The sequence below is a fragment of the Mustela nivalis genome (genome assembly GCF_964662115.1).
Source record: "Mustela nivalis genome assembly, chromosome: 11".
Classification (NCBI taxonomy): Eukaryota; Metazoa; Chordata; class Mammalia; order Carnivora; family Mustelidae; genus Mustela; species Mustela nivalis.
The window spans coordinates 70,852,154-70,879,662 of NC_139030.1; the positions used below are offsets into that span (position 1 = coordinate 70,852,154).

Here is a 27,509-nt window from a genome sequence, read left to right on the forward strand (position 1 = left end):
AAGTCCACACTGTCTTCTGTCTTTGGCTGAAGATTGGCATTTCAGCTGGTGCCTTGGGCCACCTGGAGAGTTACTAATTTTGTGTGTGTGTGTGTGTGTGTGTGTGTGTGTATCTCCCATGTATGCATGGGGTGCACATATTAATAAACTTCTGTTTGTTTTTCTCTTTGTTACTCTGTATTATATTACAGGGCTCTCAGCCAAGAACTCAGAAGGGTAGATGGAAAATTATTTTTTCTCCCCCGTAACCATCTCTGTGTCCTCTCTGGGAACATCAGTCCTGTCATTCTGAGAAAGGAACTCTGGATCCTTGATCAGCACCAGACATTAGCTATTGATCAAAGCCACCAGCTGCCCTAGTAGGGCAGAGAGGAGACACGGCTCCCAAAAGGAAGGAGGGCCTCTGGCCTTGGGGAGGAGAGTGGGGGTGGGAAAGGCAGGGACTGGGCAGGGAGACGGTCCAGGGCTGATTCCAGGAAGGAGGGCCACCCTCCAGAACAAGCCCAGAGAAGGGGACACTTTTATGAGTTGCCTGAGAGAGGAGAGCAAAGAAGAAACAGTCCAGGCCACATATCTGCAGGTAAGCTTGTGTGCACCTCTCTTTGTGTCTGTGCAGATGTGTGTGCATGTGTGTGCAAGCAGAGTACATCATTAACTTTCTGCTTCCCAGTCTTTCTGCTTCTGCTTTTGTCCTTCTGGGTGGTTGAGAAAAGCATTGTGGAGGAAACCATCAATGTGCAAGGTACTTGAATTATTTCAGTTCCTAAAGGAAATATGTCATTCATTCCTTCACTCAGATGGCCATTGAACTCTGCTGGCTTTCTTTGGGGGGCAAGTCTAACTTCTTGTTTTTCTCATTTACCCACCATGCACTTGTTCACTCATCAATTCAGTAAATATTTACTGACAGTCCTCCAGGAACAAGGCAGGTGGGTAACCTTTGGTAGAGTCCAACCGGACGCAAAGCCTTCTCCTGCATACTTGAAGACCCTCTTTCTTACTGTTATTTATTTTTTTTCCTTTCTGAGAGAGAGAGAGAGAGAGATCGAGAGTGCAAATGCGTAAGGGAGGGGGGAAGGGTGGGGAAGAGGAAGAGAATCTTAAGCAGATCTCAAGACCCTAAGATCATGACCTGAGCCGGAATCAGGAGTCAGATGGTTCGCCGATGGTGCGGCCTAGGCGCCCCACCTGCCTTCTCACTGTTGATGGTAGCCCTTCTGTGGTTACTGGGGCTTTTAGAGTTGCTGGTCCCGGTACAAAGAGCCTCTGCTGTGGAATCTTGGCCCAGTGTCTGCTTCCAGTTCTGCCCCCTGGGAAACTGTCTTCTGGATCCCGCCATGTTCTGGGGAGGATAACCATCTACCCAAGGCTCCTTTTATTTAGGACAAGAAACCTTCAGAGCAAACCTAGAGAGGAGAAAAGAGACATGGAAGCAGATCAGGTACCTGCCTTCCCTCACCTGCTTCCAAACTGGCATTTCTTCCAGGGAGGGCATCTCCTGCACTTCTAGGTGGGGATATGGGCATGGCCATGTTCAATGATTTGGGTTGTCCTTATGCTCTCAGGCGCTCATTCTATATTGTTATGGCCGCATTTATTGTATTGCTGGTGTGAATAATTTAACTTACAGCACTCTTTAATTTTTTGAAGTTTTCTTTGGCCTTCTCAGGACACAGTAGGCTCCCAGGGACATTTCTCTGTGGCACCACAGCCCTCTGGCACAGTTCTGGGGGCATGAGAAGGTTTTTGATAAATACTTCATGAGGGATAAGTTTTGAGATCTCTTATGCAAGAGGAATATGTTGGTCAGGCTGCTCTTGGGTGTTCGGTCTAGTTCTGGGAGTAACCTGAGGTGGAGTGTTGACGAAGTGCCAGAAGGAACTTCCCTCTGGGGGAGGGGGATTTGGTGATCTGAAGAAGCTGAGCGGAGTGGACCATTGAGGCTGTGGAGGTGGAGTAACAGGCATGGGTGCAGGTCACTAATGCAACATGAGGTTGGACTTTCTCAGTGTTAGATCCTAAGGGGCACACAGAGCCTCCGGGAGGAACGCACTGTCCAAGAGGGGCCGAACGAGGGGCCAGCATCAGGATGGTGGTATCCCCCCACCTATTTCCTTACTACTAGTTCCAGGCATGATAATAGGCAGTTCATGGAGAAGGCAGTTAGGATCCAGTAATGTTGGAAATGCTGGTTTAAATCAGGTTGAACAGGCTGCACCTGTTCTTAGCATAGGCTCTTTTAAGTACAGATGTGCATTGACTCTCTTGACTCTCCAAGAAGGGATTGCAAGGAATGGTCATTCTATACAACTGGCCACAGGGCCCTTTTCTTCGAATCATATCTCACAGCTCTAGAATGCACAGAGCCCACTTGTGGGGGTAACAGAGTCTGGGTCTTTTGGACCAGACATGGGTCAAGGGCTCTTTGGTTGCCAGACTGCAGCAGGGTGATTCAGCCACCAAGCTGGGTGCCCTGCTTGGAGCTTTCTGGGGCTGTCTCCTCCAGGCTGCTCTCACAGAATGCCATGGACGGAGTGGCTTGCAAAAAACAGACCTTTATTTCTCACTGTTCTGGAGGCTACCAAGTCCAAGATCAAGGCACTAGCAGATTTGGTGCCCAATGGAGGCCCAGTTCCCGGATCAGGGACTTGCTGTGTCCTCACCTGGTGGAAGGGAGGAGAGATCCCTCTGGGGTTCCTTTTATAAGGGCTCTAATCCTATTCATGATGACTCCGCCCTCATAGCCTACTCCCCTTTCAAAGGCTGCCCCTCCTAATACCATAAGGTGGGGGTGGGAGTGGGGGTGTGGTGACGGGATAGATTTAGGTTTCAGCAGGTGGATTTTGTAAGGATACATCAATGGTTTCAGCACAGCCTCCGCTATCTTTCCTCTCTGGAATCAGAATGCATTTTGGGTACATTTGCCCTGATACATTGAAATAATATAAAACCAGCCTGGTAGTCACGTTTTAGAGTTTGTAGGCTGCGCACAGCATGAGTAATCATTATTACGATCATTGTTAAAGTAACAGCCATTACTGTGAGGGTTGTCTGCCCTGCTCCAAGGAACCCCCTTTTTGCTCAGATGTTTATTCATGTTCATCGACTGCACAGTCGATGGGCCATGGGTATGTGAGTTTGGGGTGGGGACAGAGCGACTGACAGCCAGGCAGGGCTGACTCCTTGTCTATCCCAGAGCTGAGGGCTGCTGTGAGCACGGAGAGGTAGAGAGGCGGGTTCCAGGCTCGCTGTCCTGGGCTTCAAAGAGCAGCCGCAGGAGATGGCTAATAAAATCCCTTCTATTCCTGGTAGCTTGTGTTAATTTAGTAACTTGCCTCTGAAAGGATGTTTTCAAAATATACTGGAGATTGCCAGGGAGCATCGGTCCCCTGCCCCTCCCTGGCTTCCGGTGATTTGCTGCAATCTTTGGCATTCTCTGGCTTGTAGAAACATCTCCTCCATCTTGGCCTAACTTCCCCTTCTTGTAAGGACACATGTCACCCTGGATTAGGTCCCACTGTGATGACCTCACTTCAACCTGATGACCTCTGTTTGCCTCTATGTCCAAATGAAGTCCTGTGCCGAGGTACTGGACATTAGGACTTCAACATATGAATTCTGGGGGGACACATCCAACTCATAAGACCCTGGATTCCATAAGTATTCATGAGAAGGTCAGCTGATGTGCTTTCTGGTAGGTCTGTCTCTGTGAAAAGCAAGCTGGGCGTTTGCGTAGGCCCAGACCGTTGGGGGTTCCTGAACCAAGAGAAGTCTTTGGACTCTAGGCATTTGAACTAGGTTGAAGAACATCCCCCCACATTCACATCCAAGGAACACTGGGAATGGCCAGCAACCACTGGAAGCTAGGACATAGGTGTGAAACAGATACTTTCTCAGAGCTTCCAGAAGGAACCAACCCTGCAGACACCTTGATTTCCAGGCCTCCAGGACTATGGGATGACGCATTCCTGTTATTTGAAGACTCCCAGTGTGTGGTCATGAATTACATCAGCCCCAGGAAACTAGTGCAGAACGTAATCCAACCAGGGCCCTCGGTGAGGTTAATCTCCCGACGGAACATCAGACCAAGCCCAGGCCCTTCTGAGCTTGGCCCCACGAGTGGCTGCAAGGACAGTGTGGCTCAGACGCTGTGAGATGCCCCCAGCCCTCCTGGGCCCCAGCCAACAGGAGCTGTGCATGAAGTTCACCCAACAGAGACAATGGTTGTAACATGAGCACACACTCACTACGTCACTTGTTAGTTCCAAGTGACTAACTAGGACGATCATATTCTCTTGTTGAGCACTTGCCACAAGAACAGAGACCAAGAAGGAACAAAAGGACAGCAGTCGGACTCTAAGAGGTGGCAGATTAGCATTTGGTCCCTAGAACCGCAGCAAGTCCTGAATCCCTTCAGCACAGGCCCCAGAAGATCTACTGTGTGGCCAGAATCTCACTGAAGTCCCTGTCACTCCATACAGCTGAAGAACCAACAATGCAGTGGTCTTGTCCCTTTTGGCTGGGCAGGGACTGGGGACCCTGCAGCCGGGGAAAGAGGGAATGGAGCTGATAATGTGGAGCTTTAGGGTGATGGCAGGAACCAGTATAAGTCAGGAGCCCCCACCTGGAGACCAGCTCCCCAACCAGCAGCTGGTGCAGGACTCCTCCCCATGCTTTACAATAGGATGGGTTTTGGGGGAGCACTGAAGGGAATGGGTTCTGACCTCTCACCCTGGCGCTGGAACCTCCACTCCCTGTGGAGACCAGCATAGGACCCCCCTGGCCTTTGCATTATCCTCCCCCACTGCAGAGAAGATACTATGACGGGTTGGCGAGCGAGCACAGACGGAAGTTCAAGGCGTGGCCTTGGGATCAGACAGACTTGGGTTTGGAGCCCACTCTCTGCTTTGCAGGTTATGGGACCTGGGTCAGGTCTCTGACTTCTCTGGGCCTCGGTTCCTGAATAAAGGCAGGCCTAGGCCACAGGAGGTTGTAAGCAGTCAAGGGTGGGGTCGGTAAAAGCCCCAGCACAGAGCCTGGAATGGCTGGGACCTACTCTGGTTGCAATCTGTGTTGATACGACTTTCCTTTGAGGACCTCCCTGTTGTGCTCGGGGCAGGGCCTCTAGAACTGATAAGTCTGAAAATTCAGGGAATTCAGTTCAGGCTGCCAGACTGGCTAAAAAATAAGGCGCAGCATCTTAGTTCACTTTGAGAGTTGTTGTCATGAATGGGTGTTGGAGTTTGTAGATGCTTCTTCTGCATCTATGGACATGATCACGTGATTTTTCTTTTTCAACCTTGTAATGAAGTGTATTACGTTAACTGATTTTTGAATGTTGAACTAGCGTTCTGTACCTAGGCTAAATCTCCCTTGGTCGTGGTTGAATGATTCCTTTTACACATTGTTGGATTTAATTTGTTAATATTTGTTGAGGATTTCTGCATCTGTTCATGAGAGATATTGGTCTCTAGTGTTCTTATAATGTCTTTGCTTTTGGTATTAGGGTCATGCTGGTCTCATAGAATGAGTTCAGAAGTATTCCCTCTACTTCTGTCCTTAGATGAGTTCAGAAGTATTCCCTCTACTTCTGTCCTTAGAATGAGATTGTAGAGAATTGGTATGATTTCTTCTTTAAATGTTTGGTAGAATTCACTGGTGAACCATCTGGACCTGCTGCTTTCTGTTTTGAAAGATTATTAATTATTGATTCAATTTCTTTGAGGTATAGCCTATTCAGATGATTTCTTCTTGTGTGAGTTTCAGCAAATTGTCATTCCAGGAATGGGTCCATCTCATTTAGGTCATTACTTCTGTGGGTGTAGAGCTGTTCATAGTATTCCTTCCTTAACCTTTTATTGTCCATGGGCCTATAGTGATGTCCCCTCCTTCATTTCCAATATGAATAGTTTGTTTCCTCTCTCTTTTTTCTTAGCTTGGCTAATGGCTTATGAGTTTATTGATCTCAAAGAACCAGCTTTTGGTTTCTTTGAATTTCTCTATTGATTTCCTATTTTCAATTCCATTGATATCTCTTTCAGTTCTTAGTGTATCTTTTCTTCTGTTTACTTTGGATTTAATTTGTTCTTCTTCTTTTTTTTTTATCTAGTTGCCTCAGATGGAAGCTTAGATTATTGATTTTAGATCTTTCTCCTTTTCAAATTGTGTGCATTTACAGCTATCTGTTTCTCTTTAAGCACTATTTTCCTTGCATCTGACAAATTTTGATTGAGTTGTATTTTCATTTTCACTTAGTTCAAGACATTTTTAATTTTCCCTCCAGATTTCTTCTTTGCCTCATGTGTTATTTGGAATTCTATTATTGAATCTCCATGTATTGGGGGATTTTCCAGTTACTGTTACTGACTTCCAGGTTAATTTTGTTGCACTGAGAGCAGACACTGTATGATTTTTATTCTTTACATTGGTGAAGGTGTGTTCTATGGCTCTGAATGTGGTCTATTTTGGTGGATGTTCCACATGAGCTTGAGAAGAATGTGTATCCTGCTATTTTGGGGTGGAGGAATAGAATCTTAAAGAGAAGAGAACCACAGAAGAGAGAGCCCCCCAAAACTTCACGTTGATTGTCCTCAAATCCTTAGCTGACCTCTCAACAGTGCACATACAGGTAAGACTTCGAGAAGCCTGTAGGGTGTGAAGAGATGTTAGAACCTCATCTTCTGCCCACTGTAGGAAAGACAGAGTTTGGAGTTTAAGTTCTGCCAAGTAGAGGAACTTGGTAGATGCCCCAGGCTTTCCACGGAGATCTCAAAAGGGCCTCAGTTTAGGAGCAAAGACTATGCGCCAGTACTAAGACTGACCCTAGGATTAATGGCAAAACAAAATAGGTCCCACCCTACGACGGTGTAAAACAAAGTTTCCACAGGTTCATGATGATCCACCAGTAATTTAACCATCTGCTAGAAAGAGGTCAACACTCTCCAAAGGAAAGGAATCCAGAATCTCTGCAACCTGTCATTCACGATATTTAATACGTACCAATAGTTCCCAGACAAGTGGAAAAGCAGTAAAATGTGACCCAGGGGCAAGTAAAAACAAAACAAAACAAAACAAAACAAAAATCAATAGAAACAAACCCACAAACTAACCAGATGTTGGAGTTAATATCAGGGGCACCTGGCTGGTTCTGTCAGCAGAGCTTGTGACTCTCAGAACCAGGGTTGTGAGTTCAAGCCCCAGGTTGGGCGTGGGGCCTCCTTAAAAAAATAAAAATAAACAAATAAATAAAATACTCTGACAAGGGGGCGCCTGGGTGGCTCAGTGGGTTAAAGCCTCTGCCTTTGGCTCAGGTCATGATCTCGGGGTCCTGGGATCGATCTCCACATAGGGCTCTCTGCTCAGCAGGAAACCAGCTTCCCCCTCTCTCTCTGCCTGTCTCTCTGCCTACTTGTGATCTCTGTCTGTCAAATAAATAAAATCTTTAAAAAGAAATACTCTGACAAATATGGTCAAGAATCTGTATGGAAAGAAAGATCATAGAAGAGGCAAAGACACATGATTTCAGAAGAGATTTAGAAAAAATGTACCCAGGAGAAACTGGAGAACTGGAAAATAAGATATATTATGCTTAAGAAACCACTAAAGGAGAGAGAAAGGACTACTACACACACTTGTGTAATAGTTACACAAGTACAAACATTTGTACAAATACAAATACTTGATGACCTCCAAAGGAAGAACAAAAGACCAAAGAAGAGAGGGAACAAATAGGAAATGAACAGCAAGATGGTGGACTGAACAGAACCAAATCCTTAACTACATTAAAGGGGAATGGACCAGACCCTCTAAATCAGAAGGCAGTCAACCCTGTATGCTGTTGTAAAGACATGCATGGGAAGCATGAACATGCAGACAGGCCTTCTCACTTTGCACTTGTGTGTCTGTCCCCCCTTTAACTCCTCGCTCACCACCCGCACACCCAAGTCAGCAAACGAGGCCTGGAACCAGGTGGCTGGGAGAGAAAGTCCTGAGCAAAGCAGGGATTGGGGAGCAGGGAGAGAAGGCGACGTCAGAACTCCTTTGGAAGGCATGTGTCGGGAAGGATGAGGGCTGTTTTCATGCTCATGAGTTTGTCCCACCGTGGGCTGTGCTCAGAACACTTATTTATAAGTGGTGTACTTGAAAGCTGAAACTCGTTATCCCACTGAGACGAGAATTGGGGTGTAGGTTCTCCAACAGCCTGGGCTTGACAGGTAGATTGTTCTACGTTTTGTCAAGCATGCTAATGCAATGGCAGGTGGTGATGCGTGAAACTGGGTTAGAGGAAGTGTGAAGGTCATGGCGCTCAATCTCTGTGAGCTTCTTAAGTGTTTTCATGTATCCAGTCTTCCGGTGTCTCCCATCAACTAATGTTTGATAATTTAATTACTTTTTATCTGATTACTTTCTAAAAGTCTATCCTTAGTAATATTATAGCTGACATCCTTTTGGATTTTCTAAGTATAAAATTATCCATAAATAATGACATTCATCCTTCTTTCTTATCTTAATTTCTTTCTTTTTCTCTTTTGTTCTTTTTTTTTTGTTGTTGTTGTTGTTCTTTGGTTTTGCTGTCATAATGTGTATACAGGGATATACAATATCATGGAAAATAATAATAAAAGGAAAATTTAGACAGGAAATTGTTGTTTGGCCGCCGGTTTTTAATTAGAATATTCCTGCTGCCTTTCCATTAACTGTAATGTTAGTTTTGACTTTAAAAATAGGTCTTCCTGGGGCGCCTGGGTGGCTCGGTGGGTTGGGGCCTCTGCCTTCGGCTCGGGTCATGGTCCCGGGGTCCTGGGATCGAGCCCCACGTCGGGCTCTCTGCTTAGCGGGGAGCCTGCTTCCTCCTCTCTCTCTCTGCCTGCCTCTCTGCCTACTTGTGATCTCTGTCTGTCGGGTAAATGGATAAAATATTTGAAAAAAAAAGAAAAGAACCTTAAAAAAAAAATAGGTCTTCCTGTCTTCAGAAATCCTTCCTTCTAACTCAGGAATTCTTCATGCTGGGTTCGCGGATGACGCAGTCTGATCCCGCAGTATCCTGAAATCGTGCACACAGAATTTCTCTACACACTTACATGTAAATATTCGTTCGGCCCTTACTCTCCTGGTGACTATTATGTGCCAGGCTTTGTTCCTGGCCTGGAGGTTACAACAGCGATCAGGACAGTTACCAAATCCAGCCTTTAGGCATTTATAGCCTGGTGGAGGAGACAGCGATAGGCAATAAGGAAAATATAAAGTATGTGAGCTGTCGTGTCACAGATAAAAATACTGGGAGGCTGTAGGGTGAGGAGCCCCTGGGTCAGTGGGTCAGAGAAGGTCCCCTGTAGAGGGTGATGGGTGAGCGGGCCCTTTTATGGGCCGAACTGTGGCCCCCTGAATGATGTGTCCATGTCTCAACCCAGCGTACACGTGACCATGACGTCATTTGGTGGAAGATGTAATTGAGTTAAGTAGTGATCTGAAGATGAGCTCATCCTGGACTAACCAACCAGGGGGCCCGAAACCCAAGGCAAGTGTCTTTGTGAGAAGAGGAGGCTCGCAGAGGAAGCCATGTGAGGACGAGGCAGAGGCTGGCCTGAGGCAGCCACAGCCAAGGGGACCCCCAAGGCTGCCAGCAACCACCTCAAGCCAGGAGGAAGGCCAGGGACAGAGTATCCCTCAGAGGCTCCTCAGGGAAGTCCCTCTGCCAACACCTTCATTGCAGATTTCTAGCTTCCAGAACTATTTCAAGCCACCCACTGTCCCCAGTTTATGGTCATTTCTTGAAGCAAAGACAGCCTTGAGGTGGTTAAGAGGGTGGGTGAGCCATGTGTGCATGTACAAGGAGACGTTTACAGGGAATCAGGGTGGTTGTGGCCAGTGGAGAGTAGCAGAACAAGGTCAGGGGTCACAGATGAGGGATGCTGGCAGCGGACAGATGACCAAGGTCTTCTGGGCCACAGTAAGGACCAGAGCTGCTGGTCTGGGTGAGATGGGGAACTTCGAACTGAGCAAATGAAATGCAAGGATAGAGATGCCATTAACCAAGATGGGAAAGGCTGCAGGTAGAGTAAGTTTGGGGAACAAACCAGGATGTGAAGTTTGGACTCAGTAAGCTGAGAAGCCCAGTGGGCATCTGAGGGACGATGCCGGGGAGGCAGTCTAGTGCAGGACTCTGGACTTGCCAGGGGTGGGCTAGGAGGGAGACCCCATCGGGGAACCATTGGCATACATGCAGCATTCTACATGCCCTGCAGGGTGGTGAGAACAGATGGGAGGAGGGGTGCAGGAGATGGAAGGGGGACGGTGACCCCCAGGGTGTGCAGGTCCTGGACAGGAGGAGGAACCAGCCAAGGGGACCGAGGAGGATCCGTGGCCGCAAGGTGGGTCCAAAAAGCCACTAGAAGAAAGTGCTTGCAATGGGGGGCTGGCGTTGACAGGGGTGAGGGCAGAGGGCTGATGGCCTGGGCAGCCTGGAGGCCACAGGATCATCGAGAACTTTCCAGGGCCAGGAGGTGGCCACGCCCACTGGGAGCAGGGTCAGGAGAGATGGGGGAAGAGGGAATGTGGACCCAGGCAGAGGCAGCTCTAAGGGGGACACAGTGCAGGGGAGAGTCTGTCTACTTGCTGATGGGAGCACTCTACAGGAAGGAAGACTGGCTAAGGCAGGGATGAGAGTGAGGAATGGGGGAGGTAGGGGCGGGAGCAGGTTAGCTCTCTGTGCCCCGGGGCCAGGGGATGGTGACTACCTCCCACCAAACCTCTGAGGCAGGGGGGGGGGGGGGGGGAGGCGGGGGGGGGGTTGGGGGGGGGCGGGTGGTGGGGGTGGTGGGGGGCTGGCTCACGGCCAGGTCTGCTTAGCTCCTCCTCTCTCTTTCCCACTGACTGTGGGACTTGTCCACTTGCTGTTCTTCTCTGGGCCACCTCTCCCTTTCTGGGCTTATTTCCTCAATTGTGAAGTGGGATAAAACCGTCAGGCCCGCCCCTAATATTTGCAGGGACTGGGGCAGGCACACAAAACGTAGTCCATATACCAACCATCTGAGCATTTAAAAGTGACAAATGAAGCCAAGCACACACGTTGCTGAATTAAATATGTCCCACCCTCCTCCTTTGACCGGTATACCTTCAAAAGAATCCAGAAGTCGAGGTTTGCTCTTAGAACCCGAGAGCTCCCAGGAGCGCTTGCCAGGACATGACGGCCCAGCCCCACTGGCCTCCTTTGCTCCCGACCTGCGTCTGTCTCTCACAGAGCGGGGTTGATGTGCTCCCCCCATACTCCCCATCGCTGGTCTCTTGGGCACGAGGAGACTGCGTGCTCACCCTGGTGGCAGCCTGTGCTGGAGTAGAGTGGACCCAGCACAGAGGCCCATGTGGGCCCTGTAGGAGGGTGGTGGGGTTACTTGGGTGAGGAATTCGTCATCTCTGGATTTGGGACTGTGCCTTACAAGTGGGGGGCCCTATGACCTTCTTACCCCCAAGAATGGGCACCGTGAGGGAAGGGCCCGTGGAACGGCCTTCTGGCTGTGGCTCCCAGGGTGGGTTTGCCATGAGGGTGACCATGAGATCAGAATCCCAAGTCAAGGGTCAGCACAATGCCTGGCACATAGTAGGTGCGCAGTAAAAGGTGCTACTTTATTTTTGTTATGTTTCCAGTCGTTAGGAACTGCGCAAGTCGTTAGGAACAGGGCCCCTCCATCCTCAGCTCTCTGGGCGCCCACCCCAGACTCTGGGTGCTCCGACAGCGTCCCCTGTGGCCTCACTCCTCTCACTGTGCTCAGCCGCTTCCCTTCAGAAAGCCCTCCTTCCGCGGGTCATTAGGGAAGTTTCTGGTCCGTCTTTGGTGTGTCAGATGTTTCCTCCCCAAAGGAGTCTGCCTTGCCCCTGTCCTCTCACCTGGTCAGGTGAGCCGATCTCCTCTGCCTGCTCCCACGGGACTGTGAGGCCTGGTCCGAAGCTGAGGTGGTCGCCTCTCCCTGCACAGTCCCCTGTGCTGGCCTTTGGGTCCTGGACGCCTCGGGGCCGGACTTTGCTTCGTCTGCTCTGCCCAGCCTGTCAGGCAGCCAAGCGCCGGCCTGATTGCTGAGCTGAGGAATTTAACTGGTGTTCAGAAATCCCTGTTGGAATTTTCCATTGAGATAAGCAGGGGTGAAGGTTTTGAGGCAAGGCAGGTGACCCTCTCTGCTTATCTCAAAGGCCCTAGGAGATAAGAACATTCTGGAAGATCTGTCCTGCAGCCATCCGTCACACCGAGTCTGATCCTTAACTCCAGCTCTATAAGGAAGCCCAAGGAGGACAGGGAAGCACCCCTTCCCCCACAGATCCCCAGACAGGGCACGTCTCCTGGGATGGGGCTGTATTACCCATCCTGGCCACACCGGTGGCCTCTGTGCCAGGAGCTGGGGGACCGTGGGGTCCAGGCAGGTCACTGGCAGTGTCCACTATGTGCCTTGATGACTGTGTCGAAAATCTCAGAAATGTTTCTGTGGCAGTGGCTCAGGTGTTGGCCATGTGATGTCAGGGAGGCAAATAGGTGGAAAGTTACGGAAGTTGGGTGTGCATGGGAAGGAGCCACAGGCGGTGGGGGTAGGGAGGGGGCTCAGGGAGCAGAAGAGCCCCCGGCCCTGGAGATGTGGAGTGGAGACTGAATAACCTGTTGGCTGGGGTGCTGCTGAGATTCTTCTGACGCTTGTGGGGTGCTCAGACCAGAGAATCCCCAGAGGGCTTCTGGCTTCAGAACTGCAGGATTTGGGCTTTCTTTCCACAGGGGGAGTCTATGCCCGTGATCGGGCATGCTCCTATATGTGGGCTGCTGAAGGGCCAGAGTCAAGTGGCATCTCTATTGCTGCCAAGTCAGGGAAGTGAGTGAAACGCCAAGAGTGAAAGCTAGAAAGTTGGCGCAGCTCTTTCAAGAGGATGTAAGTGGTGGTCACTTAAGTGACTTGCTTGTGTCCTATTTTTGCCTAGTTTCCCCGACAAGCAGTGGCGATTAGGATTATGGGGCAGAACGCGCTCTAAGTGTCGAGCCTCCCTTCCGGGAGTTTCTTGGTGCTGGAGTCTGACTGTGTCCACGGGGGAATGCATCTTCAGACTGACTGACTGATTTAAAAATTTTGTTTATTTCTTTGAGAGCGAGAAAGAGCATAAGCAAGGGGGAAAGGGCAGAGGGAAAGGGAGAAGCAGGCTCCCCGTTGAGCAGGGAGCCTGATCCCAGAACCCTCCCTCCTGATGGGGCGCCCAATCTCAGGTCCCAGGGTCATGACCTGAGCTGAAGGCAGATGCTTCACCGGCTGTGCCACCCAGGCACCCTGTGTCTTTAGATTTAAACGTGAGTGCACAGGTTTCTCTCTCTTGGTGGATGTCTCTTTGTGGTGAGGTTGTCTCACAGAGACAAACGACACATTTGGGACATTCTTGGGGAGCAGAAGGGGTAGTGACTGCGGAGCTCCCGTGGGAAGGACAAGACCCATTCAGGCGAAGCATGTGCAGGCTAACACTGAGACCAGAGAAGGGATGAGCCTCCAGACCTCATGAGGAGCTGGGTCCTAGCCTCTCATGGTGCCCCTGGGCCTTGTAAGTTGGGCCAGGTTGTTTGGGGTTGGCCTGAATCCGAGGACCAGCGAGTGGGTCCCCACCACCCAACAGCAGTGTGCTGATGGGGAGCTTTCCCTCTGGGTCAGCTGGACAGAGTGTGGGCTTTAGCTCACACTAGGGTAAACAGGATTCTAGTGTGTATCTCAAGATGGCTGGCCCATGGTGTCCACACCTGCTGGGATCCCCTCTCCCTGAGGGTGCCCAAGGCTGTACATAGAATGGACATCACTCCTGAGTTATGTTGTTGTAATATGGCAAAGGTGAAGTGGGGTTTGCAGATGTAATTAAGTCCCCTTAGTGGTTGACTTGGAGTTAATGAAAAGGGAGAGGTGCCTGGTGGGCCTCACATAATCAGGCAAGCCCTTTAAAAAAGGTTCTGAAAGTCAGACAGACCCTCTTGCTGGCTTTGAAGAGCAGGCTGGCCCATGTGGGAGGGTCAGTGAGTGGCCATGTGACAAGGACCAGGAGGTGGGCTGTGAGAACTGCAAGTGACCCCGGGAGACAGCCATGGGACCTCACTCCTACAACAGCAGGGAGCTGAATTGTACAAACAACCAGCTCAGAAAGGACCTTGGCCTTCCAAGGGCCTGGCCGCAGCCTGTGAGACCTTTGACAGAGGACCCAGGAAGCTGTGCCCCCGCTCCTGGCCCACGGAGCCAGGAAAAGAAATGGAGAGACAGCAAACATGCTCATGACCCTCTGTTCCACACCCAGATGAAGACTGGGCCTGTGCCTCTGGGTGGGACCCTTGGTAACACAATCTCGGTGCAGCTGAAGAGTCACATGGGAGCTGAACGGTCTCCAGAAATCTCCTCTGGACGAGGCCTGGCTCATCAGACAAATCCATTGTCTGACCGCAGGCACAAATCTCCCGCTTTGGGTCAGATGCTGGTTATTAACTATCTCGTCTCTGCCTTCCTGCCATGAAACTGGCATCTCCCCCTCCTTCTGGGCCCCCTTTCCCCAATCTGCAGGAAGGTGGCCACTTCACAGGAATTCAGAATTGGACCCTCCATCTATGGTTTATAGGCCGAGAAACACATCGTCACCCAGACCTTTGGTTGCGGGTCTCAGGTGGGGGGCTAAGGAGGGCATTCATGAGGGGGTAGCGTTCCTGAGCCTCCCAAGTGGCAGGGCCCAGCCAAGCTTGCTGATGGCCCTCAGGGAGGTGGCCACACCCTGGAGGGAATGTACGGAGGGGGAAGCCCTCTACGCCGCCCCCCCGGGGGGTGGTATGGGCGCAGCAGAGAGGAGCTGGTCCTGAAGGGGTGGTGGGAGGGCACCCCAGCAGGAAGCCAGCCCAGGGCCCCTCCCTGCACATGCCCCATGCAATGTCCTAGTGAGGGACAGGGAGGAAGGAAACCCTGGAGGTCAGTAGGACCAGAGTCACCCTCCGTCTGTTCTGGGGCCCGATCTTCCCATCCCTGGGAGGAGTATTCAGGTTGAAGGGTGACAAACCTGGGAGGGGGCGTTAGAGAAACACAGCGCCTCCCCCACTGTGGCGTCCAGCCAGGATGCAGGTGTCCGAGCCCAGGACTGGCTGCCCTGCTTGCCTCTGGCCCTGGGTGCTGGGACCCACAAGAGCCGTCTCCTAGCTCTTTGGGGGCAGGAATAACTTCATTGACCAAAATACATCCTTTCCTTCCAGGCTTGGAGGGCAACAAGGATCCGCGCTGCTCCCAGGAAGGAGCCAAGGGGAGAACCTCAGCTTTGAAGTGAGAGACGGATATCAAAGCTGAGACACTTCCTGGATGTGGGTGACTCCCCACACCCCAGATTGGAGTCTGGCTTCCCGCAGGCTCCCAGGTGCTTTCGCAGGTCGCAGGTCGGCTTCACCATCCAGCCTCCCGCCCTGCCCTGTCCCAGGTGACGCATGACCGTGGTGGACTTTGTCCTGGGAGCCTCTGGGGACAGGAGGAGGAGACCTGACCTGGGGGCAGGGGCGGGGCTGCCTCTTACCTGTTTTCTGTTGGAGCAGAACCTCAGTCTGTCCCCACCTGGGCCACCATCCCTGCCTGCCTGCCTGTGGGCGGGGCAGGGGAAGCAAACCTTGTTGGGGGCCAGAGGAGGGAGAAAAGGGAGACAGGTGGGGTCCTGCAGGACCTGATGATGACAGGCTGCCAGGCTTCCTGGAGGTGATCAGGCCTCAGGAACACGTGAGTTGTTGTTTTAACTTCTGTCTACTTGCACAGTGTGTGTGAGTGTGTGTGCATGTCTGTGTGTGTGTCTGTGTGTGAGTGTCTGTGTATGAGTGTCTGTGTGTATCTGTGTGTGTGTCTGTGTGCATGTGTGTGTGAGGGTGTCTGTACTTTTGCCCTTGTGGGCCTAAACAAAACGGCCAAGGGTAGGGTGAGGAATTTGTTTTCCGGAGGACCGGAAGTGCCCCTGTTTGGATCCCCTGTGGCTGGCTAGGTCGGGTTCCCGGAAGGAGACTCCTGTTTATACGGTGGCTTTGGGAAAAGTCCAGCTCCAGGCCTTGACTGTAAACCGCTGGTGGGGGCGAGGAGCCAGCCCTTCAAGGGACCTGTCTTGGAGGAATCAGGGCACCCAGTTAGTGCAGATCTGCCCGGGCATAACCAGCTTCTCAGTAACCTCCCTGTTCTTTACATGCCCCTGGGCAGAGAGGACACCAGTGACATCCTGGACAGAAGGCTCAGCAGAGCAGAGCCTCCCCGAAATGCCCCGAAATGCCCTCCCCTACCCCAAGAAAGGACCAGCTCAGATTTGCAATCCTTTCTTTTTCCCTTTGGTAGAAAAGAGATGAGCTGGTAAGAAATGTTTAAAAGGCCCTAATCAGGATGCTCCAGAGGGCGTATCTTACTCCTAATCATGAATATTGCGTTCCTAAGAACATCTTTGTGTTTAGAAAGACTTCAAATAACCTCATCTTGATTAAATTCTAGAGGCTGGGTCAGAAGTCACATTTTCAATTTTCTCTCTGACCAGAGGGCTCCAGCCTGTGATTATCGGAAGCTTACAACATGTCATCACACAAAAAGTTGTACTCGAAAGTGCTTTCTGCAGTCTTATTTATTACCAAGAAGACAATTATGACCAAGGAAAAAATCCTGTAGTGGGGAAATGGGTTAGCAAAGTGGAAGAGCTGTAGGAATGTTCTGTGGTCAGTGAGCATATCATGCTGAATGCGTGTGGAATGTACACAGCAGTGTGGAAAGCTGCTTTTTACGTATGTTATTTTTTTAAAGGGAGGATACATCATTTTATGTTAAAGCTCTGGGTTTTGGTTTGCTTGTTTTAAGATTCATAGCCTGAAAACTAAGAAGAAAATGGGCAAAAATGCTTTTCCTGGTTATATTAAGGGGGTGGGATCTGGGGTTATTTTTTCATATTGACAATGATGTGTTTATATTTATTGTAAAACACTATTTTTAAACAAAGAGATGTTTCATTGCCAAAGGAATAAGATGCTGGAATGTGATATCGTAGGAATGGATCATTCGTTCATAGCCCACCTGTTTTGATTAACTCACACATGTCTTATGCTAAAGATTTTCTAGACTTAAGAGCTTTATTAATCCGAGTGTATAAATAGCAAGGAACCCTTGAAGGGGTATCTTTAACTTCTCAAGAATGTATCACTGTAGGTGTGTTAGAACTTTCTCTGTGCAAATTATGGTCTGAATCAACGGGATGCCTGCCTGCTTCCAAGCAGCAGCCATTAAGTACTTCTGGTTAGAAACAAGGGAATAGCTTGGGGTAACGCCGAAAAGTCAGGACATTCCATTCTTAAAAGGATTTTTTTCCAGCTTGGTTGAGCTGTTATTGACATCCAACATTGTATAAGTTCAAGGTGTGCGCCATGTTGATTTGATCCATTTGTATACTGCAATGTGATGGTCGCCATGCTGTTAGTGACCCCCTCCGTCCTATCTCATAGTTACCACGTCTTTCTGGCCCTGAGAACATTTAAAACCTACTCCCTTAGGGACTTTCAAGGATACAATATAGTATCATTAGCTATAATCTCCATGTTGTCCATTAGAAGCCCAGAACTTGTTAATCTTGTAACGAAGTTGGTATCCTTTGATTAGCATCTTTTCATTCCCCTTCCCCAGTCCTTGGTAACCAGCGTTCAACTCTGTTCCTCTGAGTTTGGGGCGAGGGGAAAAGCAGCACTTTATAAATGAGGGTTTGCTACTGAGCTAACTTGCCCTCTCAGCTGTGAGCCCAGGCTGGCAGCTCCCCTGGGCGGGCTCATCGAACCACTGTTCTTGATGTGGGAAATGCAAAGCAGGTATTCTCAATGCCTGTTAGAGATGCTTCTTCTGCTCAGCCTTTTGGCAGATAGCCCAGTTCACTGCAAGGCCAGCTCCCTGGGGTTGTACCAGCCATGCAAAGTGCGGGGGTGGAAACAGTATGTCTGTCCAGTTATGGCTTTTTTGCGGCGCCATTCCTGTGTGTGCATGGAATATTTATTGAGCACCTACTATAAGGTCCATGATTATGGTCCTTGCTCTCCTGGGAGGTTACAACCCAGAGCATGTGAGAGTATTAATAAAATAATGATATAAAGTGAATCTTATTAGAGGTTACAGTCCTGCAAGAGAGATAAGTCATTAAAAAATAATTTTATGAGTTAAGACAGAGTTCAAAACCAGCGTTATTTCAATCAGGAAGAGGGACAGGGACTGACTTCGGGGCATGTGATAGCAGAGACTGTCTGTTTTATTAACTGCTGCTGCTGGGGACTGGATGTGATCGGGATGGCCGCTGTGGTGGGACAGGTTTGCATCTGTGGGACAGAGATCTGAGCAGATCTAGCAGATTTCCTGGAAGCTAGCAGCTCCCCAAGTGACCCCAGGATCCGCTTCAAAAAAACAGAGATAGAAAACTTAAAATACTTTATCTTTCCAATCCTTCTCCGAAACATCACGCATTGACACTATAAGCATCATACTTAATGGTGAGACCTGTGAATCCCACATAAGATGAGTTTCCACATGCCTTCCCAAAACTCCCCTCCACTGTGTGGAGCACCCTGTCCTCAAGGAGCAGAAATAGCTCTGAATCCTTCTCTCAGACCCTGTCACTCCCCGGTCACTTGTGCTGGGGACAGTCTTGTTAGTAGTTAGGGCTCAGGGCTGCTTTTCCCATCCCCATCCCTTCACCACTCCCAAGCTTGCCTCTACCCCTCCTGTCCCTGCAGGCAGACCAGACAGGGACAGCTGCGGGCTGGGGGTGGGGGACATGGTGTGCTTCTTGCTGCTGTTGATTTTGTCTCCATTCCTCTTGGAAGTTCTTTCCCTTCCTCCATTCCTGTCACCCTTGGGGGCCTCCCTCCTGCCCACAGAGTGAGGAGGAGGAGGAGGCTATTCCCAGGACTGCCCACCCCCTTGTCCCCTTGTGGGTTTCAATGTTTTTTAGGGGAAGTTTTTCTTCCTAGAAGCGGCCCAGATCATAAAGGGAGACAAGGTGGGGACATTAGAATATCCCTGGTCCTAGTGACATAGTGGATCTGGCAATGGTCTTCAAGGATCCTGAGCTTCACCCCCAAAGTGCTTGGCCATTATTGGCCCTCTGAAGAAATGCAAAGCATGCTTATGAAGCATTCTTGCCAAACAATGGCCTGGTTCTGATCAGATTGCTGTTCGATCTGCCAGGCTAGAACAAATACGGGGTTCACAGGACAAGAACAGGGGATCCAATCAGCCAGAGGAAGACTGTGAAGCTGATTTTTTGAACAAATTAATTACAAAGAAACAAAAGAATATGTGTGTGTGTGTGTGTATATACTGAGATTTGCAGATGGAACAACAGGGTGCCTGGGGTTTGCTTCACACCGGTCTTGGTGGGAGGGAGTCTGGGGATGGGCGGGAACCAAGGTTTTGGAAGTGGAGGAGAGTGAGTGAGGCCCACTAGGACGGTCTCCGTTCCACGGTGGAGGGTGCCTGAAATTTTCTGTAATGAACAGATATGCAGGGTTTAGTCAAATTTATTTTGATCACAGAGCTGGTTTTCTCTACGGCGTATCCCTCACAGGTGCAGAGGCTTTGGATACAGCGGGAAAGACCAAAATGTTTTGAGGTCCTTGAAACACTGACCCTTTCTTCAGGTAGATCCTAGATCCTTTCAAAGCACCATCTCCAACCCATGAGCCTCAATGGAGAGAGCGCATTGCCTCTCGGGCGGTTTTAGTACTTTTTGGAGTCCTGCAGTCTTACTTGGCTTTATCAGTAAAGTAGGAATAAAAATGCCTACCTCTTGGAGCTGTTGTGATGATTAAATAAGGTCATGTGAGTGAGAAGTAATGGGAATGAGGACGACAAGGCAGCATGATGGCCAGCATACAAGGGCTGTTTCCCAGGGTATGTAGTGCTTGAACGCAGTGAGTCCTGCTGGACACCTTCACACTTCCCGAGCATTGCTCGCAACAAACCTGTCACGCAGGGTCTGCTCGCCCTGCTCTGCAGTGAGGGAACAGGGTGCTGAGTGGCGCAGGGTCACCAACCTAGGCTGCTGCCTCGGACCCTGAGCTCCCCGCTGCTCAAGGCTGTCTGCCGTCCCCCAGGGAAGCGGCACCGCAGGGGCGAACTCACTAAGATGTTTTGGCGGCAGACATGCAACCTCCTGCATCTGCTCTCTCTTGGCAGGACATGGCACAGACGGGACAGGTCCCCTCTCCTGGGGCTGGCCTGGACCAGCCCTGCGTGTTCAAGCTGGTCCTCCTGGGAAGTGGCTCTGTAGGCAAGTCCAGCTTGGCTCTCCGGTATGTGAAGAATGACTTCAAGAGCATCCTGCCCACCGTGGGATGTAAGTGACATGGGACAGCATGCCCTTGGTCAGTCAGCTAGAGGGGACGGCAGGGCGGTGGCCCAGGAGTGGGGCATTCCCACACTCGCCCGGGGCCCTCGGGTGGCACCCAGCACAGCAGGGAGGGGATGAGGCCCCCCCTTGGTCAGACACATGTGCCGTCCAGAGAGCAGTCTGGTGTCAGCTTAGTGGGAGGCTGCAGGGGGCAGGGGTTCAGGGTCAGGGCCTTGGGCCCCTAGGGCATGGTGTGAGGGGTTGTTCCTGGTGGAACGGGAGCCCAAGGGAAGGCCCCCTAGGCTCGGCCACTCAGCCGCCCAGATAGACAGACCTCGCACCCTGCCCAGGGTCCCTCCTGCCAATGCTGTTCCCCTGGGTAGTGTCCGGAAGAGCAGCTCCCTTTCTGCCTGGTCTCAGTTTATCACCTGGTCTGGATTGGGGGATGGGGCGGCATGGAGGGAAGACCCACTCCCTACTTCTTAAAGAAGTAACAGGCCATAGCTCTTGGGGAAAAGGGCCTTTGGAGCATCTGCTGGGTCGTTGACTTCTGTCACACGCTGTTCTGGGGCTGGAAATCCTGTTCTCCACCTAAAATAGAAACTCAACACGTACTTCATGCCAGCCCTCCTGGGAGGTGGCTAGCATGGCCAAGGAGAGATCCCCCATTCAGAACCAGAGCTTTGGCCTCAGACTTGGACTCTGCCATGGACAAGCCTTTTGCTTGGCACTTACTCGAGTCCACTCACTCATTCATTCATTCATTCCCTCCCTCCCTCACTCATGCAGTGAGTACCTGCTGGGCGTGGCCTCTGTCCCAGGCCTGAACTAGGTGTGGAGGGCTCTAGAAGATGCCAAACAGGGGCACTGGACAGGGACACACAATGCTAACTTTGACATGTGCATTAGCTACTGGGAAGCCCTGCAGTCTTCTCAGGACAGTGACTGTCAAGAGTGCCAGAGGGACATGGGGGCCGAGAGACCTGCCAGGTCCAGGCCCCCAGCACTCATGGTGAGCTGGGCAGAGAAGGGGTGAGGGGCTGGCTCCAGGAGGGGGGAATCTCCAGAAGAGCTCATAAAGATTCTGGTTTAGCCTGGCTGAGGGGGCCCAGGGCGACCTTCTCCAACAGAGGAAAAGTGACACCAGTCAGCCACGATACTGGACCAGACTTAAAAGAACACAACAAAGTGCTAAATCTGGCCTGGGGGGTAGGGAGCTTCTGTGGAGAGCAGAGACTGGAGAAGGAGGCCTGGCCCAGCCAGAATCCGGTCGTGCCCATCATTTGCGTATCCTGCGGAGATAACTATGATGGTAGCACCTTGAAGCCCAAAGTATTTACTGAAGGCCCTTTGCCAAAACAGTGTGGGCCTCTGCTCTACCAGTATGGGAGAGGGGACCAGTCCCCTAGGAGGCAGTGGGCTGCCACCGTGCTCCCGTGGGAGAGGAGAGGGAGGGACGGTGGTGTGGACAATCGCTGTGAGCCAGAGACTTGGCTCCATGGGACCAGTACCTGCTGGGTTCAAGGGGGTGGGCTGCAGTGAGGACCCTCCCTGGAGGGCAGGAGGGGGCTCCTAAGCACAGAGCCAGCTACGCCAAGGACAGTGCAGTCACTCTGAATTAATGGGAAGTTTACTGACTTTCCCAAGCCTGGCAGACAGTGCTTCCCAGCCCACAGCAGGTACAGGAACAGTGGGCGAGGGCCTGTCCCTGCCCACAGAAACTTGCATAGGTTCCTTCAGCAGGTCTGGGGACATGCTAGCATCCTCCTCACACCCTTCAGAGGTTCTGTTGGGCTCAGGCGGGTGGGCAGAGCCTGGGCTCAGGTCAGAGTGGGGGTCTTTGCTTGGGGGGCAGGCCTAGGGGTGCTCTCTCCCCTCGTGGTCCTCTGCCTGGGCCCTGGACCAGCCTCATCCTCATGGGCAGCTTTGGCCGTCCTCCCCGCTTTCAGGCTCAGGACCCTGCCTCTGCCTTGGGGCTGGTGCTTTGGGTCTTTGTTTCCTTCCCACTGTCCCTGGAGTGCGTACTTGTGCACACCATCAGGCACCAGAAACCACAGAACAGGGGCCCATGGAGCTGCGAGCCTCGAGCTGGGTCTGGCAATCGTTTATTCAAGCAGCTGCCGACCACAGGGCTAGAACTTCCTGACCCTTAAATCTCAGAGTTGACTTCACGTGCTTTATGACACCACAAGGTTGCTTGTGGTTGCTGTCACAGTGGCTACATTGTTATAAAAATAAAGAAGGGCAGTTAATGATTTTATTTGTTATTATACTATAATGTTTATCTGTATATTATAGTCTACAGGATTTATTAGTTATCATGCCATTATAATTAGTACATCATTGTATGTTATCATAAAGGTTGATCTTCCCACTTCAAACGAGATGATGGAATACGATCCCTCCTTTCAGTTATGTCTGTGTAGTCTGTGTTGTACAAAAGCCCTCCGAAGGCAGATGCTTCCATTGTCTGTCTGTCCCCTGGCTGGACGGGGTCTTCCGGGTCTTGCCCTGAGACAGCTGGAACGCTCGTGTCCCCAAAGCAGAACCAGAGTAGGAATTTCAAGGGAGCACAGTCCCCTGGGGGTCAGCCTACTGAAGGGAGACCCGAAAAGCCCCACAGCTCCCCCCCCCACCCCACAGCATCCCACTGCGGGAGAGCGCCTAGCGGGGGAGGTGGGGCAGCTCCAAGGGGGAATGCTATGGGGGCGGGACTAGGGGCTTGAACCACAGGGAGCTCCCGAAGACCCCACTGGGCTCCCCACAGAGCTCTCTTCCTGGAGTCCCAACTGGTCACAGCCCCAGAATTCTCCCTGCTTCCTGGTGCTAGCCCTGCTATCTTAGTGACATCTTTTGGAGCAACGGTGACATCTAGTGCTGGTATGCGTATTTACTGGTGGGTCGCAGTGGCCTGTGTGGGAGGGAAAGACAGCCCTCATTCAGCCTTGTTACCATCCTGGCCCTTGTCAGCTAAGCATTTCAGGTTCCCTTCAACCCCACCCCCGCTGATACTCTGTCCAAGCAAGGCAGATGTGGCCGAGAGGCTTCGATGAACAGAATCAGCTATTTGTTGACATTAAAACCAGACAGAGCACTACCTCGTTCCTCAGGTCGGTGTTTACTGAGATACTTTATAATCTGGGGCAATGCAGTAAAGTGGGGGAAGGGCAATCGGTCATTTTTACACCCTTCACTGCGCAGATGGGGGGCACTGCGCAGCTCACTTGCCTCTAGGAGCCGCACCCCTCCCCCCCATTACCCCAGAGGATGGAAGCGAGACCAGGGCGGGGCTGTTGCTGGGGTGCCAGTGCTGAAGTCTGTGGTGGGACCAGAGGAGGCAGGGGACCCGGTCTAGGCTGTGATGGAACCACGATGTGTAAGTGCACCAGGCGGCCCTGCTCATCCACCCGAGGCCCCGTGAAAATGTGCCTGTGTGTCACCTCCAGCTACGTATTCTAGAAACAGAAAAATTCCTGGTTCTTGGCCCGATGCCACCCCACCCCCCACCTTGAGGCCAATATCATTTATTCTTCCTGGCTTTAGCTGTGATGATGTAGAAAATGCGGTCAGTGGTTTCTGAACAAGAGAGATAATTAATGTGGGCTCTTCCCCTGATTGGAGCCAAGGGCTCCAGGGGGCTGGGGAGGAAGTTTGCTCTGGAGAGGAGTCCAGGGGCCCTGGAGAGACCTCATGTCTCTCTCTGGGGGAGTTAAGGTTCTCCTCTCTGTAATCACCCCATCACTCGTGCCTCATCTTCGCTGGGACTGAAAGCCCTCCCTGCACGTTTGTTGGGGTGCACGTGAATTGGAGCTTGACCAGCAGCCACCATTTACAAAGCAGAGAAGGAGCAGATGGGAAGCTAGGGTTGCTGAGTTCGGGAGGCTGACCTGAAGGTGTTTCCTGTGGGGAACCTACCAGTGGTGGGTTTTAGGGAACAACCAAAATCAAGTTCAGGAATGTGATTGGACATGATAGAAGGATGTGGACAGGAGGCCACCGTCCCGCCCTGTGAGTCAGGGAGAGCCCAGGGCAGGCAAAGGAAGGGGAGCTCCAGGCACAGACCCTGCTCTCCTCTCTTTTCTTGTGGTTTGACACCCACTGTGGGAAGGGGGCACCGTCGGCTCGTGGTGAAGAAGAGGGCACTGAGATTTAGAGGGGTGGGAGGGAGAGAGGGAGGGAGGAAGAGGGAGGGACAGATCAAGGGTTCTGTGTCTCTATCTATAAAGGCACTGATCCCACAGTGGGGGCCCCCTCCTCCTGACCTCATCTAGCTCTGATTACGCCCCAGAGGCCTAAGACCATCACTTTGGGGATAGGATAGGACATGCCCTTTAGGAGGTTTTATCTGACCTCAGGTTTGTGGGTGTGCAGCGAAAGGCAGATGAACACGCGGACACCTGGGTGGGTGGGTTCTGTTAGGAGCCCCCCCGCCCCCCGCCCCCGAGCTGGAGTCTTATGCCAAAGAATCATGATCTCAGCCCAGACTCATCCCTTAGCTTCTGTTCCTAGCAGGGTGAATCGTCCCGCCACAGCTCTGTCTGCATCCTGCCTCAGTGGCCCAGCCCAGGCTCTAAAGACCATGTCTTCTAAAGCCCGGGCTTCTGTTTCAGGTGCATTCTTCACAAAGGTGGTGGACTTGGGCGCCAAGTCTCTGAAGTTTGAGATCTGGGACACAGCTGGCCAGGAGAAGTACCACAGCATCTGCCACCTGTACTTTCGGGGCGCCAACGCTGCGCTTCTGGTGTATGACATCACCAGGAAGGTGAGCCTTGCCTCGGTCATGTTCCCACCTTCCTTTGTAAGACGTCTGCCTTCTGTTCTCCCAGGCGCAGGGATACTCTTTTCTGAAGGCTTCCTGTGACCAGCCCATGCTGGTGCTTTATGGTAAAACCACCACAGCCAGTGGGCAGCACATCTGTGAAAGTCTGTCACTTCCTCCAGGAAGCTCTTGCTGATAACCCGTGCTCCTGCTACTGCATGGTTGAATTTGTGCCCCTGCATGGTCCTCTCAGAACACCCTGCTAGAGCACCCCCATCTTCACTCCTGATGCCTTGGGGGCCTACGGCACTGGTGAGGGGTGTGTCGTGGAAAGAGCACACGGCCCTGGCTGTACATCCACAGGGTGTTGTCTGGGTCGATGCTGAGTACGAGTCAGCAGGTACTTAGAGCTGGAGGAGGGAAGGCAGGGATCTGTGGGAGGGATGGGGTGGGCACCTGACTCAGCCTGGGGTAGGGGGTGCTTAGCATGTTGGGGTTGGGGTGGGGCGGGGCAGGGAGGTGGCTGAGGGCAGGTGAGCAGGAAGAGAGCAGAGTCTGTGGGTGGGGTGGGCTGGGGGCAAGCACGGTGCCACGGGCTGCAGCGTGGGAGGCTGCCCACCTGAGCAGCTCAGTGGTGAGCAGAGGGGCCAATGGGATCATACCCCTTTTAACAGGAAGGCCACCCGCCTCTGCCTGCTCTTTGCCGGGATAGCTGGTGAAACCACCCACAGGGTTTATTCTGATGTGTTTTCCCCTTTGTCAGGATTCCTTCTGCAAGGCTCAGCAGTGGCTGAAGGACCTAGAGAGGGAGTCCCCCCCAGGGGAGGTGGTGGTGATGCTGGTTGGGAACAAGACGGACCTCAGCGAGCAGCGGGAGGTGACGCTCCAGGTAACCCTGACAGTGCCGTTTTGTTCCCCGAGGGGCGAAGAGAGTGACCCCAAAACACACCCGCACCTGTCACTCCGTCACCTGCCCACTCACATGCACACGCACACGCACACACGTCACACACGCTTGAATGCACATGCACAAACACATATGCTTCCCGCTTGACTTTCCCTTTGGGACAAAGATTTCTGGGCTTTCCTGGAGATGTTAGGTCTAGAAATGGCTCTTCCCCAGGTGTGGGGAGGCCAGCCGAGCGGCGAGCTGGTGGAGGGTCGGCCCTGCGTACTGTTCCCAGGAGCGGGGACACGCCGTGCTGCCAGCCTGCAGGGACCCGCTGGCTCAGCCAGGGTTGTGAGGAACCCACGCCCTTCCTGCCCCGCCCTCCCGTGTTCACTTCGGTGGGTTTTCAGATCTTTTTCTTTGTGCTTGATAAATTGAGTAAGTCCACATTTGCTTGCTAGCAACTGAGGGAGGAATAGACCAGTAGAAAGCCAGAGCTTTGTAAAGCGATCCAAGGTGGAATAGAAGCCCGTAGAGCGCCGTGAGACGGCGGGTGGTGAGCGAGGGCGAGGGGTGTGCACGGGTCCGTGCCTGCAGGGTGTGTGTGCAGACCATGTGTGTGCGTGCATAGGAACGTGTGTAGGTGTATGTGTGAAGGAAGGGTCTGGGAGGGCACGGGCAGGCGGGATGAGTAGAGGGTGGCTGGCAGAGGGAAGAGCAGGGTGCTGGCTGTAGGGGGTCGGCTGATGCCGCCAGGAGGGAAGGTTGTGATGAGAAGGCAGTGGGCTCAGAAGCAGAGATCCCAGCGTGTGGCATTAGGGAGGGGGCAGTATTTGGGGGCAACAAGGAGTCCTCAGAGGATTTTGAGAAGCTAGGGGCCCGGGCATGATGGGTGATTTGGAAAGAGTATTTGGGGGTAAGTTAGGTCAAGTTAGTTGGGGAGACCAGGACCTGGGTGCAGAGATTGCTGGGAGGCAGGCAGCCCAGCTCTGAGGGAGTGAGGGGCCTCAGGCAGCAGCACCCCTGCCCTGGGCTGAGCCTGTTCTGCCTGTGCAGGAAGGCCTCCTGGCTTAGAGTTCACACTAACGGACACCCTGAGGTCAGGGCTGTAGACCTCACCCACCACCCAGGACCCTGGACCACCCCCTGATCTTTTCTTTATTCTGAGCTCCCGCTAAGCACAGCTGGGCCTTGAGTCTACACCTGGAGGTACAGGTGCCAGGGACACGGGCATCCAGCCATGGGGGCAACGTTGGGTGCTTTGGCCAAGGCAGGGACGAGGAGAGCATAGATTTCAGGTGAATTTTTTGGCTCTCATTTTCAAATAATTTCAGAATTACAGAAAGCATTGCAAAAGTACTACAAAAAGGTCCTGTCTGTCCCAACTCCCCCAAGCCCCCACTCCCAGTCTTCCCGAATGCTAAGGTTTTGCATAAACATTGAATCCAATCAGAAAGTGGACATTCCTATAATAGTACGAAGTATTCATCTTTCTCGGATCTCAATGGTTTCGCA

At 51.8% G+C, this 27,509-nt stretch overlaps 1 protein-coding gene and 1 long non-coding RNA gene across 5 annotated transcripts in view; one reads left to right on the top strand and one right to left on the bottom strand.

Moving 5' to 3' along the window:
• Positions 1–1,271: 1,271 nt before the first annotated feature.
• Positions 1,272–12,157, bottom strand: LOC309844349. The gene is made up of 3 exons (XR_014300625.1): positions 11,884–12,157; positions 7,110–7,217; positions 1,272–1,406 (listed from the first exon to the last, which is right to left on the bottom strand). It is a non-coding gene; the product is annotated as an uncharacterized lncRNA (long non-coding RNA).
• The window catches only part of RAB17 (RAB17, member RAS oncogene family), a 45,730-nt gene continuing 19,528 nt past the window's right edge, over positions 1,308–27,509 (top strand). For 2 of the 4 annotated variants that reach the window (XM_082691049.1, XM_082691047.1), the window contains exons 1-4: positions 15,519–15,737; positions 20,193–20,352; positions 24,957–25,108; positions 25,869–25,994. In XM_082691049.1, coding sequence (XP_082547175.1) covers positions 20,196–20,352; positions 24,957–25,108; positions 25,869–25,994 — 435 coding nt within the window. In that variant the 5' untranslated portion in view covers positions 15,519–15,737; positions 20,193–20,195. Of the gene's footprint in view, positions 1,442–15,229; positions 15,335–15,518; positions 15,738–20,192; positions 20,353–24,956; positions 25,109–25,868; positions 25,995–27,509 lie in introns of those variants that run through there. The other 2 variants (XM_082691048.1, XM_082691050.1) reach the window with 2 other exon arrangements.